Source organism: Lepisosteus oculatus, chromosome 27, assembly GCF_040954835.1.
Source record: "Lepisosteus oculatus isolate fLepOcu1 chromosome 27, fLepOcu1.hap2, whole genome shotgun sequence".
Lineage (NCBI taxonomy): Eukaryota > Metazoa > Chordata > Actinopteri > Semionotiformes > Lepisosteidae > Lepisosteus > Lepisosteus oculatus.
In genome coordinates, this window is record NC_090722.1 from 4,165,167 (window position 1) to 4,184,234 (window position 19,068).

General features: G+C 48.9%; 1 protein-coding gene across 2 annotated transcripts; it reads left to right on the plus strand.

Annotated features, from left to right (window-relative positions):
- Positions 1-7,621: 7,621 nt before the first annotated feature.
- LOC102690567 (relaxin-3 receptor 1-like) lies at positions 7,622-17,381 on the plus strand. 2 transcript variants are annotated; one of them, XM_069185246.1, is made up of 2 exons: positions 7,622-7,885; positions 13,636-17,381. In XM_069185246.1, exon 2 carries the CDS (start codon positions 13,869-13,871, stop codon positions 15,123-15,125), a length of 1,257 nt encoding a protein of 418 aa, XP_069041347.1. In that variant the 5' UTR covers positions 7,622-7,885; positions 13,636-13,868; the 3' UTR covers positions 15,126-17,381. The 2 variants fall into 2 exon arrangements, with proteins under 2 accessions (XP_069041347.1, XP_006641878.1); XM_006641815.3 differs by lacking the exon at positions 7,622-7,885 and adding an exon at positions 9,141-9,215.
- The last annotated feature ends 1,687 nt before the right edge of the window (positions 17,382-19,068 follow it).

The following is a 19,068-nucleotide window of genomic DNA, read 5'->3' on the forward strand; positions in this document are numbered from 1 at the left end:
GGACACTATACTGTAAAAAGAAAAAAAGGTGCCGTCCTTCGGATGAGACGTAAAACCGAGGTCCTGACTCTCTGTGGGCATTAAAAATCCCAGGGTGTTTCTCGAAAAGAGTAGGGGTGTAACCCAGGCATCCTGGCCAAGTTTCCCATTGGCCCTTACCCATCATGGCCTCCTAATAACCCCCCTCTCTGAACTGGTTTCATCACTCTGCTCTCCTCCCCACTGATAGCTGATGTGGGGTTAGCGTTCTGGCGTATCATCCAGGTGGGGCTACACATTGGTGGTGGTGGAGGGGATCCCCATTACCTGTAAAGCGCTTTGAGTGGAGTGTCCAGAAAAGCACTATAGAAGTGTAAGCAATTATTAATTATTATTATATTTATTATTATTATTACTACTATTATTATTACTTAACAGAGGATTGTATAGCGATGGAGTTGAAAGAATCCCATTGCACAGCAATTGGATTCCATCTTGTCTAAATTGTGCAAAATAAGCTAATAAAGATTTCAGTTCTGCGCCCATCTTGTCCTTGGTCTGCCCTGGTTGGAGTTTGCTGAAATTAAATCTGAAATGGCTTGGAGTCTCCTTTACAGCTCATACTTAGAAAAGCTGAACAGCTGTTTGTATGTTCGGCATTGTACTGTACTTTTTGTTGCCTTCTCAAAGGGTCAATTAAAGAAAAGGAAACAAGTCAGGCACTGGACTCTTTTTAACAAGTCATTGAGGCTGGTGGAAATACGGCCTTAAGACAAAGGACCGTGAAACTGCTATTCCATATTTGACCACAAGAGGGGGATAAAGTAATTGAGTGACATAGCTCTCTGGCATCCATTACTTGGAAATTTAGTCACTAATTGCTGCACCTTGCACCTGCTGCTTGCTGGGATAGGCTCTGGCTCCCCTGCAACCCTGCATTTGATGAAGTGGTTATAAAATGAATTGATGGACCTGCTGCATAGCTTTGCCTATTAATTGGCCTTTTGATATGTTTTTCAAATGATTGCTGTTCTACAGCCTGAAAGGGTGTCATTGACCATTTTTGTGTGTAGCTGGTATTTTGCTGAAGAGATCCAAGTCCAGTTGGAGTTCCAAAGGGCTGTATAACTTCGTTTATATTGTCATCTCTTGCCATGGCGCCCAGTAAACAGAGAGCAGATATTGCTGCCTGAGGAAATGACTCTACTGTATATGTATGATAATCAATCATTCAACTCGAGAAGGATGCCCTGATTACTGATTATCAGTAGTGTCTGCATTACAGAATATTCCACCCCATGTCCGTTTAGAAAAGTAGCTTCACTCTGGCTCCTGAGTTCAGGATTCTCTCCACATAACAGCTCCAGTGCTACAACTTCAGCCTCTATTGTAACAGTTGTGCCCCCAGTGCTGTCTGTTGAGCTACAGAACACCTGCTAATTTTGTTCTTAGCATTTACTTACTTTCCATTTACCACATCTCAGCACTTGCAATAGATGACCATGTAACCTGTGCATCCATAGTATTGAGTGGACATCAGGTTATCATCTTGTCTAAAAGACAGCTGTTCCTACAGCCTGGGGCCCCTTATTATTCAACTACAGCCCTATAGGCAACCTGGGGAATTTAGTTTTCTTGTTGTGTTTTGTTTTGCGAGTCCAATGCAACAATATGACAAACACAAATATCACCAGTAAGCAGTTCAGGACAAATGATATTTCGGGAAATAATTATTTTCCATGATCTAAGAGTGAAGATTAAATTAGTTCCTAAGACTACTTCTGATGTGATTGCCATATTCTTGTAGAATTTCTTATCCAGCGGGCAAGAGCTCCACCTGCAATGGCAAAAAGTAATGCAAGTAGGCAGTATTGAGAATGTACTGGGTATTTTGAAAGAGCACCTGCGCTGCTCTTTCAAATATTGCAACATGCTCCTCTGTTTAACAGCTCATCCAACCACAAAACTGTTATACAGTGCGGCACGCTCTGAAATCATACCGTCGCAGTGGTTTGGGATTTGTGGCCCTGATGCAAGAGCTCCACCTACTGGTCCACACGCGTCACTGCAACAGCAATCTCGTATGCCCCTTTGCTGTGAGCCCCGTCTGACCTCATCAGATTCCAAGCTGAGCAGGAGCAGCCCAGCTGGAAGTTTCGGAGTCTTTTCGTGGGGGCATCCTCGGGGACTCATTAAGAAGGAATCTTTCTTTCAAAGGTTCCAGTGTGGGGAAGTTCTCGCTCGTGGTTGTTACTGGCACGAGGGGGCCAGCTCAGTCTGTCGGCCTTCGATCTTTGCAACACCTGGGCTGATGCCCGGGGTCACACTACCTGACTTTTCCTTGAGTTGTAGGGACTCGCAGCGCGCGTCCGTTACTGCAGTTGTGTAGTGCGACAGCCCCAGCGACAGCCATAGCGCTCTCAACAGCCCCCACAACTCTCTGCAACTCCCTATGTCAAGAGCAAACTGGTTCGATTTTCTCGTAGCGAATCGCCAGTGGTAGGGGTGGACACTGAGCCAGACGTGTACTTGTGAGATAATGTGCCCATTATATTACACATTATAGCGCAATACTTGTTTACAATATTTGTTTTAAAGGTGTTTAATTTTTGTACATTTGTCCTATATGTATATAGCAGAATCATATTTTTGAAGATGTTTAATTGTGGGAAACAATGCCTGTTTTCTCGAGATGTCTATGTGCTTGTTCTCCCTGGTGTTTGTCTACTCTCGCGCGGCACTCCACATTGATAGGCTGCCAAAACGTGGCGCCCTTGCGGTACTTTCACGGCCCAGCACGAGAGTTGGAACCGCGATGAGAAGTCCTGCGGGAATCGTGTCATTGTTCCTCGTCGTATAGTTTGAGACCCTCTAGGACAGAAGAAGGCCGCAAGATTCAGCAACTGCAGCTGGTAAATTTGACTGGAAGTCGTGACCTGCGATGCCGGCTTAACTCCAAGAAGCACCGGCCACAGAGGTGACCTGGGTTGCAGGAGAGATGACAGAAGGAGTCCTGTCACTCCACTGTGGACACAGCAGAGGCACATTAATAATACTGCCCGCTGCTGTAAAAAGGGCTTTGGGTGTTTGTGCAGATTAGATAACAGTAATGAGCTGGAGGCCCCCAGGGCTCTCAGTGACAAGTCTCTTCATTTGGAGTCTTGCGCAATGGAGAGGCAAGAGGATAGGCCCTCAGCCAGCAATCTGCAACAGGAGGGGGAGATAACATTCAGAGAGGCAGCCTGTAGCTGCAGAAATACCTGGATGTTTGTGTTTGAGGTATGGGGGGGGGGCTTTCCATCACAGGTCTACAAAAGGACTGAAGGATGGGAGCAAACATGCTTCTCTGCTGCTGCTGTTAGTCTGGGATCTTGGGGGAGCTGTATGTCGGGGTTCTGATATTTTGGGGGGTTTGAAAGCTTGGGCCGCCCATCCCCAGCAGCCCCCTTAGACCCGTCACTGTCACGGGGCAGCTGAAAATACGTGAATTGGAGAGGGTGGGTCACAGTTCTGAAAGTGATTCTTGCCTTTAAGGTTTCAAACATATAGCTGAGGTTTGTGCTGATCTTTGAGTCTCTCGTTATCGCCTGCCTGCCTTGCTCTGCCTTTTCTGTGTGTCCATCATGGCTCAGGAAAGGGAATGAAGGAAACACAAAAACAGGCCATCAACCCCACTTACTGTACAAGCTCAATGCCACCCCTTCATCAGCAACACGCTGCTTGTTCAGTACAGCCCAGTAGGTTAATCTGTTATCGTGTGCACAGATAAATTATACCACAGCTCTGGAAAGCTACCACAGAAGAAACACCTGCTGTCTCTTATCCCATAGTGGTCTCTGTACTCTCGGAAACAACTGCATGGGTGTAACTTAAAGTACCCCCAGAAGAATTATGCTACTGGGCAACTAAGAGCAGGTGGAGCTTCTGCATAAAGGTGTTACTGGGAAACCAGTATGCAGAAGGAAAGGACGAGGGACCAGAAGCAGGAGAAGGAGACGATGAGAAAGCAGAAGGACCAGGCTGGAGCCTGTAGACATGAAGGCCAGGTGAAGAGGAAGACCCGATCTGGATATGTTTGAAACCGAAGAACGAGCGCACTGCTGGAAGCTAATTTCCTGGGAACTCCTTCCGAAACCTGGTCCCATCAGAAGCTTGGATCAAGAAGAGTTTAGCTCTGCAACCAATTCAGAGGCTGCAGAGTTTCCCTAACCGGGAGGGGGTTCGACAGACTTAAACAAACTAGTCTTCGTCAAGGAGCGGCCTTGCTTGTAACACCCTTGACTGTTTGCGTGTGCTAGGTCCTGGGCTTGTGGCGATGACCCCCCCGCCCCCCCCCCACATGCCCTCCCCTTGCCCGAGCCACTCACGTGGTCCACTAATGCTGGAAAACGCTCATGCGCAGGCAAGCCCGGCCAATTAATCCCTCTCTCCCATCTGCAGGAGCCTCATCCTTCCTGTCTCATTTCCCTCTAATCTGATCGGCGTGCTCCTCCATTGACAGTGACCTTTGCAGTCCAAACAGACCGTGCCCTGCCAATTATGGCACGAGTGAGACGCTGCTTGTTTGCTTTTACAACTGTTGAAAGTCAAAGTCAGCTAATTAAAAAGAAGAAGCCTTGATTGCCTCTCTATATACGTTTCAGTCCTTTATGACTGCCCGCTCCGCTCTCCAGGAAACGCTTGCTGCAGAATTCCCTGCAGGTTTTTATTGGTGCCGCCTTTCAATCTCGATAGTTTCACATTCTTCACGGTTGACGGAGGCAGGCCTGCACGCACACGTACCAGGCGGAGACGGCCTGGATTCTTTCTCTACCAGACGGCAGGCTCCCGGGGATCCCTGGGAAATCGCTTTCGCCCTGCAGCAGCCTTGTAAGGTTAGTTTTCGACTTTTGCAAGAGTTTGGTGCAGAGAACTGTTGCCGTCAGGCAAATCTGCATGTAACCAAGTCCACCCCCATACTGTCACGCAATGTAGTACACTGTACAGTATGTTTTGAAAAGACTCTAAGGAAAAATTCCCATAGTCCATCCATCCCTTTGCAAACCTTAATCCAATACAGGGGGGTAGGGGATGCTGGAGTCTATCCCAGCAAACCAGTCCATCACAGGCCACACACAGACACACTCACACGAGAGGCCAGTTTGCCCACAAGCCAGTTAACCCCTCAGTGTGTCTTTGGCCTGTGAGGGGAGGGGGATCGTCACTCAGACCTGGGGAGAACATGCAAACTCCCCACAGACAGCACCCCCGGTGCGGGATGGACACTGATCCTACACTGTGTGGCAGGAAGGCTCCCCGCTGCCCCACTGCGCTGTCCGTCCCACCCTTATTAGGACTATGCAAGTCCGAATGTGTTGTCTTGACGTTAAATAGCCCTGATCAACTAGAAAGAACCACTGTAATCACGAACGTATAGGAATCAGTTAAATGAAACGGCATGAGTCCCTCCTCTGCGTCTGTGATCATCACACCCCACTATAAGGAAGTGGGCTGTAACTGTCAGTGGGCCTAGAGTCGACTCTAGTCACTCCCACCCTGCTGACACAGAACCTGGAGCGTTCGGTACCATAACAGAAACCAGACCAGGCTGAGATGCAGGAGCTGGGTAGTGGGTACTTGGGCAGGGGGCAGCTAGTGAGAGGCTCCCTCATGAGCTACATTCATCTGGCGGTCCTCGTCTGTTGAACCACCAATTTGAAAGTTGTGCTCAACAACCTTCAGTTAGCTTTTGTCCTGCTCTACTCTGTACAGGATAGCTGTTATTCTGCCCTACAATTGCCCCTACATGAAGAATTCCATGACTCGTGTTTTTTGTCTTCCTCCTTGTCTGTACCGTGTCCTTAATTTCATGACTGCTCGGAGTCAGGCAGGCTGTCCTTGCTGTTCAAACTCTTGGCAGCCTCCTTCGGTGCTGCTCAGACCTCCAGGTCTGGATCAGTCATTGTGAACCCCGAAACGGGCAGCACTAGTCCCTCCTGGGTTGGTCTTTTCGGATCTCGGACTCTCCGCGGGGCTGGATCGGGTCAGAATTGGGATGGGAGACTAAGGGCGATCAGGTTGGTGCGTCACATGGCTCTGGTGGACCAGTAGATGGCGCTCTTTCCTTCTGGACTGCAGTTCCTAACCCCGGCCCCAGCTCCTGACTGGGCACACTCTGCTGTCCTTCTAAGTCAAGGTGCTGACACTACTTGGGAAGTTAAAGGTCTGGTCATGAGAGTTGTTTTTAACCCCTATTTCCTGGCTGAAGTCCACTCCATACATGTACAACCTCTTCTTAAATTCCCCCTTAATTCACCGGGTGCAGCAGTTTCTCTCTCCTCTTCCTGCCCGGCTGAGCAGTGGGGCTCCTGGTGCTCAAAGACCGTCTTGGATCACCCAGATAGGGCTGCTCTTCAGTGGGGGACAGAGTGGGCCCCCCCTAAACACTAAGCACTGCAGGATACGTTAACACGGTTAACGTTCTGATTTCCTGATAATTAAAGGTCATTAAAAGTGGGGATGTAAAGCTGTTGTCCTGGATAAATTCCCTTCCAGACTTGAATAATAGGGCCTCTCCGAGGTTCGGAATTCATTTAGGGCCCTGGGGTGCTGTCTGTGTGGAGTTTGCATGGTCCCCTTGTGTTCGCATGGGTTTCCTCAAGGCGCTCGGTTGCTCGCGGTTGTTGAGAGTGATGTGATTTCCCACTTCATCTGCGCTAATGTTTAGTGGGATTAATGGTGCAGAATGGCTTCTTTGCGTCACTTAAGTGGATGCTCAATTTCAGCTGTAAAAGCGCTATATAACTACAGTTCAATATTATAATGAATCGCGGGATTCCCACAGCAGAGCGAAACTGTAAAAGGGATATATCCTTGTTTAATTCACCGCGGGGAACTTTCGGATACGGATCACACACACCCTCGTTGTCAGGAAAAATATTGACTTTTCAAACATATTAACGTCGTTCATTTATCGCGGCTGTGCGCGGCAGCATCTGTCGAAACATCGAGGCCGATTGCTGGCCCGGTTTTTGCAGCTCGCCTCGTTAACGGAGACTCATCGGTTCGCACGAAGACATCGCTCTGCTCCGTCGCGTACAGGAGCGTGACGGCCGTTCTGTACTTAATGGTCCTCCGTCAAACAAATTGGATTTTCTTTTAAGAAAAAAAAAGGCTCCCATAACTCAATAAGAAATGACCTCCCACCGTGACTGCGCTATTGCGACGACGTCTTGTTTCCGTCTCATACTACAGTATTTAAACGTGTCTAACAAAACATTTAAACTCAAGTCAGCAGTATACAGTGTGTTGTAGACGACACACTGTACAGATCTCATAAAGCAGACCGGAGGAGATTAAACAGAACCTCACACCTCTCTCTCCAAACGTTCCTTTATTATAAAATAACTTGCCTTTGGAAATTCAGCTATTATTATTACTGAAACACGCCTTGAGCGTTATGAAAAAAGTCTCGCACCCAGAGAAGCGGGTTCCTTTAGCCGTTGTTGAGCGGGCGCAAGTAACTCCTGCAATAAAACATTATATTTTAACCTTTGCTGGATACGTTCCCAGTAGATTCGCATGGGGCAATATGTTTGCTAAAATTACAAACGTGCGGCTCCCGAGGGTTAGTCATTCATTTCTGAAACAGATCAGACGTGCGCCTGTCCCTGACCTTCTCCAGTAGCGGCGACGGGGCGCTCTTATCAAGGTCAAGGTCTGTCCAGCCCCGCTCTCGGCAGCCCTGACGCGCACTGGAGAGCCGCCCTCCCGGCCGCCGCCGCACCCCACAGCGGACCCACTAACATCCCGCGGGCAGAAAAATCAAAGTTCAATTCGTTTCACACCAACAGCTTGCACATTGGTGATGTCATTTCTCAACCAGGCACAAGTTTCCTCTGGACCGGCGACGCTCTTATATCGGAAGGTAAGAACTTTAACACCGTCTATATTTTGAACCACCTCTAACGCTTCAGGTTAGAGGTTTCGTTTAACCTCATTACGGGACAGTGCAAATGCTACTTAAAGCCCATTCTAAAGTTATTTCATTTGAAAACTCAAGAGAAATGTCTGTCTGAAGCCGGAGTCTATCCCGGCAAGCAACTGGCTTAAGGCGGGGTACACCCTGTGCGGGACACCAGTCCGTTGCTGGGCAGACATAGAGACAAACACACGCTTACACACACACACAAACACCCACCCGCGTGTCTTTGGGCAGTGGAAAGAAACCGGGAGGAAACCCACACAAACACGGGGAGGACATACAAACTCCACACAGACAGCACCCCAGGAATTGGGCCCAGGGTCCCCAAGCCGTGAGATCGCAATCTTAACCACGACGCGGACAGCTGGCCACCCCGCTAACCGTAGATAAGAGTTTCTATCACTTAAGCTTCCACACTTTCTCTCAGTAGAGGATATTATGGCCCTGGTGTGATTTTTAATAACTTCATGGATTTAATTTCTATACAACAGGGGGGTCGTGGCCGTGTCGTCTCCACTCGACCCCGACAGAACCAGTCCACCCGGGTGATAAGCCGGGTCTGAGCGGGTGATGCTGCAGCGGCCACCAGTGGTAGAAACCTGTAATGGCAGCGCGCTGAGCACGACTGTCGCGGCGTGTGCGCTTGGCTCAAGCACGGAGTCAATCAGTTCAAAATACATAAAGCTTCCTGTCTAATAGAAATAAATATTCAATGATTATATACCTATATATATATATCAATAATTCCATAAAAACGACCAAAAACGGCGTGTTATCTGTCTCTGTTCGTTTTTTTTTCCGTCAAAAAAGAACGAGACAATTATATAACAGTAGTGTAGATTATCGGACCCGGGTGCGCCAGGTAGTACCGTCTCGAATCTGGCTTCTGTTTTTGTCTTCGTTCTTCTGCCCGTCCTCAAACCAGCCCTCTCTCTTCAGATCGGCTCCTGGATGGTTAAACTTTACTGGGAAGAGAGATGGGGCGGGGGGGTAACATTACAGACGCAGGGAAAACAGGAGCTACAGCCTCGTAAAACTCGAGAGCTTAACGAATTTATCTCCATCCCCTCGCGCTGACCTGTGGCGCGCGGGAGGAGGGGGGTCGGAGCCGGTTCGACTCCTATAAATGACGCAGACACCGCCGGAGCCCATCGCATCCCCTCCTCTCTCCTGTACATCACACACGGGTTAGACCCCACCGGAGAGCGCTGGAGTCTTAGTGCGGAGGACTGACTGAGAGTCGCCTTCTCGCCACTAGGACAGCGCAGACCAGGTGAGACCCACCGATTTCAGCATCATCACCATCATCATCATCATCATAAAAATAATAATTCATGAAAGTAGTTGGAGTGGGTGGCTCGGCTGACTCCGAAGAAGGCTCCAAAGCCGAAACGTTGTTTCGTTTCTTCAATTTTCAGCCTGGAATAAACCTTGTTCTATCATCATCATCATCATCATAATAATACAACTTTATATAGCGCCTTTAAAGGTAATATCTCACAGCGCTTTACAGTTGGTGTAGGGAAAAATCAGTCACAAGGATAGCAAATTACAAGCGAAGGACATATACGAAAGAATTAGACAATGGAGCAGACACAGAGACAAGTAAATGCCTTTCGGGGGGAAAAAAACCGCTTCTGAGGAGTCCGTTAGACTGCCTTTCTCCTTTTGAAGGCGGATGGTTTAGCGGCATAAACATAATTCTTTGTACTTTTCGCAACGGTAACTCTTCGGGATTGTACACGGGATGGCGACGGATTTATTCTTCCTGAGCTCCAGCGCCCGAAACAGGAGCAGGTTTGGAGTCCGTTTGCCGTGGTTTGCCAGGTGTGAGTTGCTGTCGACTGTAGCCCGGTTCGGGCGCTGACCGCCGCGGTGATAATACTGCGCGTTAGCCGGTCCGTTTGAAAACGGCGTTTTATCTCGCAAGCCTCCTAGGTCTCCGGGTGGACTGGGTCGCCGGTCAGTCAGTCCTGAAAACACGCTGCGGGTTTGAAATGATCAAATCCAGCTATTATTTTTCCCAAATATGAATATTTCAAAACCTGTGACGTGGTATTAGGTCCTGACCGCTTCTGTAAAGTTGCAACGGCCGGCATTTATTCAACAATTTTTATCAGCTGTTATGAAAAAGTTTGCCGTAGTCGCTTTATCTCTGATTTACATTGAAACCACAGTATGTGACTGGGGCGGAATATAAATGTATACAGTTCACTGGAACAACTTTTCTCGGTTATATTTACGCCGAAATCGTAAATCGTGAAAACGTATTTATCAAGGACAAGTCAATTCTGCATTTTGTAACCTTGCAAAGTCGGTGAACTCTTCGAGTTAACGCGAGGTAGCAATACTCGGCGACTGGTATTCCGCGGAGTAGTAGCAGATTCATTTTTGCTGTAATTTGTAAGGACTATATTCAATAAAAACCATATTAATGTTAAGCTTTCCGGGATAGACACCGATTCCCCCGCGACCCGGTATAGAAAGTCTTTAGAAAACGGAATGATGTAAATTTTAATAACATTGCTGTGTGAATTTTTTTTTATTCCTATGACATACTATATGTTACACTAGCCTTCAGAAAAAAAAGTATTATTCCTGCAATATGTATAACAGGTATTGCAGCTACAGTACACTACATCAGTGTGCTGGGGTTCGAGGGACAGTAGTAACCTCCCCTTCAGACCCCAGATTGGGGTGCCTTAGGTCAGAGGTTAATGAATCTTGCTATGTCATCAGGGGTCCCTGGGTCTGGATATCGTCCTCGGTCTTGTTCTGACTCTGCAGACATTTCCATCCTGTATGGGTCGTCGTTTTCAACGATGTGTCACTAAGCAGTTTGAGAGCACAGCGTCAGAGTTCCTCTCATCAGGACAGTGTCCTATATCCCAAAGGGTCTCCAGGGGCTGTACATGTGTCAGGGCACCCACCTCATCCCCCACAGAGGAGAAGGGTCGGGGCAGGAGAGAGACACTGCTGCAGCAGGTGGATTAAGAGGGATCTCAATAAGGAGAGCACGAGCCAGTACACAGTGGAATATATCCACTGGGCAGAGTGGTGGGACTGTGGCTAAGGATCTGTGGCAGGAAGGTTGCTGGTTCAAATCCTGTGACCGGCAGAGGAATCCTACTCCATTGGGCCTCTGAGCAAGGCCCTTCACCCCAGCTGCTCCAGGGGCGCTGTACAATGGCTGACCCTGCGCTCTGACCCCCAGCTTCTCTGTATGTGTGTCTCATGGAGAGCAAGCTGGGGTATGCGAAAAAGACAAATTCGTAATGCAAGAAATTGTATAGGGACAATAAAGTGATCTGATCTTATATCCTGGACACTGGGGTTAAAACTGCAGTGTCATTTGGTGGTATACTGGATGCTATCTATTAGCTGACCTGAGGTTGATGTCTAGCTAAGGCATTGCTAAACTGGAGCAGCAGGGAGGGGTCAGTGCTTTTTTTACGAAAGGGTTGCGGGTTCAAATCCCTGGTGTTGACACAGCTCCATCGCCTGGCTTGCTCAAGTAAAATGCCCGGGAGCCTACCGTGGTGTGTTTCTTCCTGTGAAACTCCCAGCTCAGCCCGTCGCATGCGTCTGGATCTGCACACTGAGGGTCACAAGAAAGGAAAGCTTTCTCCAGGTGCTCCAGAAAAAGCTCAGATGACACCGACCCCGCTGTTGTGGGTCTAATTCTTATGCGATCACTGCTCCAGGTCCCACGTGGTTCGGGTTTCATCTACAAAGGAAAGCTGTCGCTCGGCATGCCCTCTTATTTAACAGGAAATCCTCGAAATAGCTCCCATTGTGTTTTGCGTGGGGAGTATTTTCCAAAGAGACTGATAATTATTTGATTCGGTTTCTCTGGGTGTTTGGTAATATGGCCCGGACTTAACAAACAGCACCGTCCTGCCAGCCACGAAGGTTCCGTTGTGGAAAAGAATAGGGTTAGGGGATTTGAAGTCACGATTCGGCTATTTAAATCCCTCAAACGTTTTTTTTAACACTTTTTTAAAGTAAAACAATAACATCAGAGTCAACTAAAACAAATTTTCCTTCTACGTTCATCACGGATCTAAATCGCTTGCAAACACAGTACTCTTCACCTTTTCTCATTTCTCATACTCCCTCTCACAGAGCCCTTTTAAGATATTAATGTATTACTATTTAGCGATGGAATATCACTTTTTATTTCAGAAATAAGTCACTGCCGCAATCTGCATTTGCAAATGTCAGTAACCATCAAAGCCCAGTGCAGTACAGTGCACTGATATGCGCAGAGCACTTCAAGAATGCGAGAGAAATGTCGGGCGAGTCCCTCTCGGGCAGGAGGCGGACTGAGAAAGAGCGAGAGCGGATCTCCCGGCTGCTCGCTCGCTCTTCCACCCCCCGCAGACACTCAGAATCTGGGGGGTCGCACGAGGAAATATGGTATATAGAAAATTTCACGCGGATCCTCAAAACCACGTAAGGTGAATTCGCGCACAGCAAGGTATTACTATGTATAGTTTCCCCACTTTTTCATTTGCAGTTAATATGTTTGTCCGCGGCGGTGTTTACCGTGCTGTTGCCGAATCTCACGCATGATTGGAACTGACAGCGTAAACGTCTTCCACACGGCATCACTAAACCCCAGCCGTTTTAATTGAAATCGGAGCCTACTGTCTTGAACCCCCATCTCCGATCCGATGGTCCTACAGCTGGGGTGGGTCATACCTGACCTGCCACGCCACACAGCTGCCTGCATTTTAAAAGCCCCCTGTTTAATTCAATGGGGGAACAAACGTATTGCAATTCAGTGCAATGGCTGCTGGCAATATCCTGCAAAAAAGGATGGAAATCGGTAATTAATGCACATTAAGCTTTAGATTATAATGGTCGTGAGCACTGTGTTTACAAAATGAATAAAAATGTCTTTGTGTTGCATTAACAGAACAGGAAATTTTTCTAGAAGGGATAAAGACCAAGGGTAATGCCATCATCTGATGATTAAGGCATTATGAGATCCGATGAGATAAAGTGTGTACAGTGGGAAGCTTATGGGTTTTTCCATGTGAGAGTTTACCGGGGCCTGTCAATAAATGTTTGCAATCTACTAAGCCCAGCAGCAACCATCATCACAAGTTCAGTACACAGTGGGAAAGCCACTGGAGCTCAGCAGCTGTGAGCCTGGCCAGTATCTGGATGGGAGACTCCTGGGTGAGCTGAGGCTGCTGCTGGAAGAGGTGTTAGTGGGGTCAGTAGGGGGCGCTCACCTTGAGGTCTGTGTGGGTCCTAATGCCCCAGTATAGTGACGGGGACACTATACTGTAAAAAGGCACCGCCCTTCGGATGAGGCATAAAACTGAGGTCCTGACTCTCTGTGGTCATTAAATATCCCAGGGTGTTTCTATATAACGGTAGGGGTGTAACCCTAGCGTCCTGGCCAAATTCCCCCCTGGTCTTTACCAGTCATGGCCTCCTAATAATCCCCCTCTCTGAACTGGCTTCATCACTCTGCTCTCCTCCCCACTGAGAGCTTGTGTGTGGGGAGAGTACTGGCGCATCATCCAGGTGGGGCTGCACACTGGTGGTGGTGGAGGGGATCCCCATTACCTGTACAGAGCTTTGAGTGGAGTGTCCAGAAATGTGCTATGGTATAAGTGTAAGGAATTATTATTATTATTATTATTATTATTACTTGAATAGGCTTCTTTCTTTTCCAGGAGTGCCTGCTATGGTAGTGACCAGCCCACTATCCCATGCCTGTCCGTGAGATGACCTGAGAGCTTCACCCCAAATTCCAGCTCCAAGGAAACCTCGTCCACACCAGCCGGAGATCCTTCCCAGCTCCCATTCCCCGGGCTGTGAGAGCACAGGAGCAGACTGTACCAGCACGGGATTCCTTGTGGCTGTCGGCCCCCGAGCAGTGTTTCCGGAAGGGGAGATTGGACAAATTATGGGCTCCGTAGCGGAGAGGATGGCCAGGCCCACCGACCTTGATTCGCTCCACCAGCTGAATGAGTCTCTGACGCTGTGCCAGAGAACTGCGGCTTGCAACATCTCCGAGTTACAGTACCACAATTACGACAGCCTGGATGTCATCGGGGTGCCGGGGGATGGATCCCCAGCGCTGCTTACCGCAATTTCCCTGGTCTACTGTCTGGTGAGCGCCGTGGGGCTGATGGGCAACCTGCTGGTGCTGTACCTGCTGCGCTCCAGCAAGAGCACGGAGAAGTCCACCATCAACGTCTTCGTCTTCAACCTGGCCTTCGCCGACCTGCAGTTCTCGCTCATTCTCCCGTTCTGGGCGGCGGAGGTGGCCCTGGACTTCAGCTGGCCCTTCGGGCACTTCATGTGCAAGCTGGTGTCGCTGGTGAACATGGTCAACGTCTACGCCAGCGTCTTCTTCCTGACCGCCATGAGCGTGACCCGCTACTGCACGGTGGCCACCGCCCTGCAGCCACTCCGCCCTCGGGTGCAGACGGCGTGCGCCGCCAAGCTGGTGACCGGCCTGATCTGGGGGGCCTCCTGGCTGGCCGCGTTGCCCGTCTTCGTCTTCTCCTCCCTGGCCACGGTCGGAGGAGAGCCGGCCTGCCTCCTCCGATTCCCAGGAGGCGCGTCCTGGTTGGCCGCCTACCACCTCCTGCGGATCGCCCTGGGCTTCCTCCTCCCTTACGGCATCATCCTCGTCTCCTACCTCTTGCTGCTCAGGTTCCTGGCCAACCACAGCAGCTCTCTGAACCCCCAGAGGCAGACGCGGGTCACCAAGTCGGTGGCGGTGGTGGTCCTCGCCTTCTTCTTCAGCTGGCTGCCCAACCAGGTCATGACCTTCTGGGGCGTCCTGGTCAAGCTGGACGTGCTGCAGTTTGACGGCGCCTTCTACTTCGCCCACACCTTTTGCTTCCCCGTCTCCCTCTGCCTGGCTCACGCCAACAGCTGCCTCAACCCCGTCATCTACTGCCTGATGCGGCAGGAGTTCAGGAAGGCGCTGAAGAACCTGCTGTGGAGGTTGTCCACCGCCTCCGTGTTCAAGTCCTGCCTGTCCACCGTGGGCCTGGAACACTCGGACGGGCAAGTGACCATTCCACTCAACAACGTGGACAGCCAGAGCGTGCCAGCCTTGCTCTCCTACACCAAGAGGTCCAACGTCCCCTCACTGACCGCCACCAGCAACCAGAGACACTCCAGTCCCCTGATTAACGGAACCCCTTGAGAACAACCCCAGCACTGGAACTGCGGGACAACCCAGTAACTTTGTGTATAATGGAAAAAACTGAAGAAGTGGAGAACTTAAAAAAAGGAGGGAAACAAGACTCCCATTGCTTAGCAGTTTAATCCAGGTCGGGTTTTACTCACTACAGTCCCTCATGCAGCAAGTGAAAACCCTGTAGCTTCCAAGTACTTACAGTTGGCATCATATTTGTATCGCAGCCAGAATGCTTCTGCATGCAAAATAACGCATGTGTCTTATTCAGCACCTGGAATTGTCTCATATACAAGATTGTGATGCTTGTGACAACTGTAACTGTTTAATCTGCAATGCAATGAGAATCCCCTTGTTATCCGTGTTCAGATTATAGCAGCCTAAGCCTCTATGCAGTGCTTAGATCATGTAACCTATGTAGTGACACATAGTAATGGATAGATCAGCTTGCCGGCCAATTGGTTTGAAACCAGATGAAATCAAAATGTCTGTCTTCCCTGTGGAGAAGATGCACAGAGCCGCCATCTGAGAACGTGCACAGAATTTGCGAAAGGTGTGGGGGGTGTATTGAAGTCCTGGTTTAAGTCAGGGGCAGGTGTGTGTGGGGGGGAGAGGGCAGGAGAAAGACGCTTAGTCCTGTGTGATTGTACTCAGCGAGACTCTTGCTTGCTAAAATAAAAAAAAACAAAAAATGATAAAAGAACAGGACATTTAAGGGTGTAATAGTGAGGCTACTACCCCTTGTATTTAAAAACACGAAACAGGAGAAAGTAAATGTTCACTCTTTGAATAAGGATTGAGAAGATTGAACCATGTGAGAAGATTAAGGACGTTTTGCAGAAAGATCATTTCCTGGTTTCTGAAACACTCCTTTGTTTTCTCTGCGGCTATCTGTGATGTTCACATGGAGAGCAAAGGGGAATTGGATTTGTTGGCAAGTATACAGAGGGATGGTCTCTTTGGTCATTTGAATGTTGCGCTATTGTGGTGCAACACTGAAATGCTTCCCCCAGTCACTTCCTTAGAGATGAGAAGCCCATTCAAAGTGCATGTTGTGCAAGAATGGTCAGCTAACAACACCAGATAACATCACAACACTGCCTCACCAGGCAAATACTCACTACCAGAATATGAATCAGGAAGGAGACTCCTGGATTTCAGTACAGCTGAGCTCCAAATCATACTGAAGTGCTTCAATACTAATTAGTTGCCTTACAAGTGTGAGTTAACATGTGCAAGTCTTTAAAAAAATCAAATTACAAATAATCTTTACACTTATATAGTATTTTTCTGGACCACTCAAGGCACTTTACAGGCAATGGGGATCCCCTCCACCACCACCAGTGTGCAGCTCCACCTGGATGATGCGCCAGTTTGCTCCCCACACACCAGCTCTCAGTGGGGAGGAGAGCAGAGTGATGAAGCCAGTTCAGAGAGGATGATTATTAGGAGGCCATGACTGGTAAAGGCCAGGGGGAAATTTGGCCAGGACACCAGGGTAACACCCCTACTCTTCTCAAGTAACACCCTGGGATTTTTAATGCCCACAGAGAGTAGGGACCTCGGTTTTACATCTCATCCGAAGGACGGCACCTTTTTTTTACAGTATAGTGTCCCTGTCACTATACTGGGGCATTAGGACCCTCACAGACCACAGGGTGAACTCCCCCTACTGGAGAGTCAGGACTTCAGTTTTATATCTCATCAGAAGGAAGATGCCCTTTTACAGTGTAGTGTCCCGTCACTGTACTGGGACAGTAGGACCTACGGGGGTAGCGCCCCCTAGTGGCTCAATTAACCTCTTCCAGCAGCAACCTTAGCTTTCCCAGGAGTCTCCCATCCCGCTACTGACCAGGCTCAGTGTATTGCTAGTTGTGAGTTGCAAGGTGATATACTGTAGCTGTTGGCTACTGTACTCGTGAATGCTCTCTGTAAACGTTGCATCTTGACCGGATTCCAGCTTTAATGCATGGCTGTACAAGTATAAGAAGTGACACACAGTCATCGTGCGTTCCCTCATTGTCTTTACGGTTCTGTGTATTTAAGACTGAATGTTGTTACGATCCTGTCTATTTACAGTGTGGTCCTGCTTTCACCTTAAAACTGGAGGCCTGGTAACGCCGCGGCCGCTGTTCCAACTGTACTAAGCGTGTTAAGTGTTCCTTGTTTTTGTGTGTTCGGTTGTGTCACGGGCTGTCCGCACGGCCGCTGTAAGACACGTGCACAGGTCATCTGTAAATAAAAACGCTGTCAGTGGAGCTGTAATCGTTCTGGTATTTTATTTTCTCCCCTGTGCACGGAACGGTCTTGCTCGTTGGATGTTTGCGCCAGGTGCCACAGCTTCAGGCGAGATCCGGCAAAGATTGTGTCAGACGATCTGGCAGCGTGCTTTCAGCACTACAGTGCTCCTTTATTGGATAAAATGTTTATAGACTCGCGTTGCATCTTTTAAAGCTCCAGATAGCTGATGGTCTCGTTCCTCTGTCGGCGTCGCCCCTCGCGTTCACGCTCTGTCCCGCTGTGCGCTCCCCCGTGGGGGCGACTTCGCGATAATGACCTCGTGTGGCTCCGGTTCGATTCCGAGCCCACACTAATTATCCCCCGCGACCGCCGGGCCCCGAGTGGGACGGAGAAGCCGGGGAGAGGTGGTCGGCACTGCGCTGTCGGGCTGTGGGAGCCCTACAGAGAGGCAGCGGTGTGCCCACCCGCCCCCGGCTCTGAGTGGTTCCCGAAGCGGTGAGAGTGATGGACTCTTGTCGTGAGCGCGTCCGTGAGTTCGCGCTTCATTTTCCGTGTTCAGTGAATCCGAGGGGATTCCGTGCTCCAGGCCCTGTTGTGTGGAGAATCCTTTCCGATTGGATTATTATGATACTAAACACGCTGTAAAGCATATAAATATCATCAAAGTTTATTATAATTACCTGTGCGTGATTCTGCTGGAAAACTAGCTAGATGGGCGCTTTTACACTACCGTCTTGTGTGATACAAAAAGTGAGGCCTGGTCTCATTTAACATTAATAATATTATATCTGGTGCTAAATACTACTACTACTGCTACTACTAATTTCTTACACTTATATAGCCCATTTTTATGACGTATTTCTGTTGTAACTCTGTTGTAGTCTCGTTTTGAACCATCGGCGATTGAGCTCGGGTTATGTACAACTGAGGTGTCTGTGGTTTTTTAGACGCTTCCTCCTTTAAAGTTGCAGCAGTGAAGAGCTGGAGGACGTTGGTCAATATCGCAAATACTCGCAAAATACGAGTTGATTAATACTTCTGCTTAAACGCCAAGACAGAATGCGTATTCTGATGTTCAGCTGTTGGCGAATACCACTCTTCAGACAGCTAAATGTGTCCCTACCAAAGTCCAACAATACTGTAGCTCTGCTCCCTGCTTTAAACATGAGGAGACGAGTCCTGGCTGAATTCTACAAAGGCTGGGTTGTCCAGTTCTGGTGTGGAAGGGTCGGTGCGCGCGTTTTTTAAAGCCTCTTTTCAGGTGCAGCACCTTGAGCAGCCCCGAGAATCTGTTGACTGGATCCGGAAAGCCGAGGGACCTGCTGTTTCAGCTGGCGGAGAGCTCAGTTGGAATGAACGCCCGCAGACGCACGCCGGCCCCGTTGTGTGGACAAAGGTACGACGCGTCGGGTTGCAGAGATAAATTGTTTGCATTAAACGAACATTTATCGTGCCCCTACAAGGGAATTTGTCTTGTACACCAAGAGCTCGTAAACATATGACATATACGGCATCATACAATACAACAACACTACAATATTATGATTTAACTCCAACGCTCAGCTGTTTATCAGTCCGTGGCCATTTACGTGTTACTCCAGTATCCTCGGCAAATTTCCAAATTCCCCCCTGGTCTTTACCCATCATGGCCTCCTAATAATCCCCATCCCTGAACTGGCTTCATCTCTCTGCTCTCCTCCCCACTGAGAGC

Bases quoted from the DNA above. Each gene is read 5' to 3' on its own strand.
- LOC102690567 (XM_069185246.1), top strand. From the start codon at position 13,869: ATGGGCTCCGTAGCGGAGAGGATGGCCAGGCCCACCGACCTTGATTCG.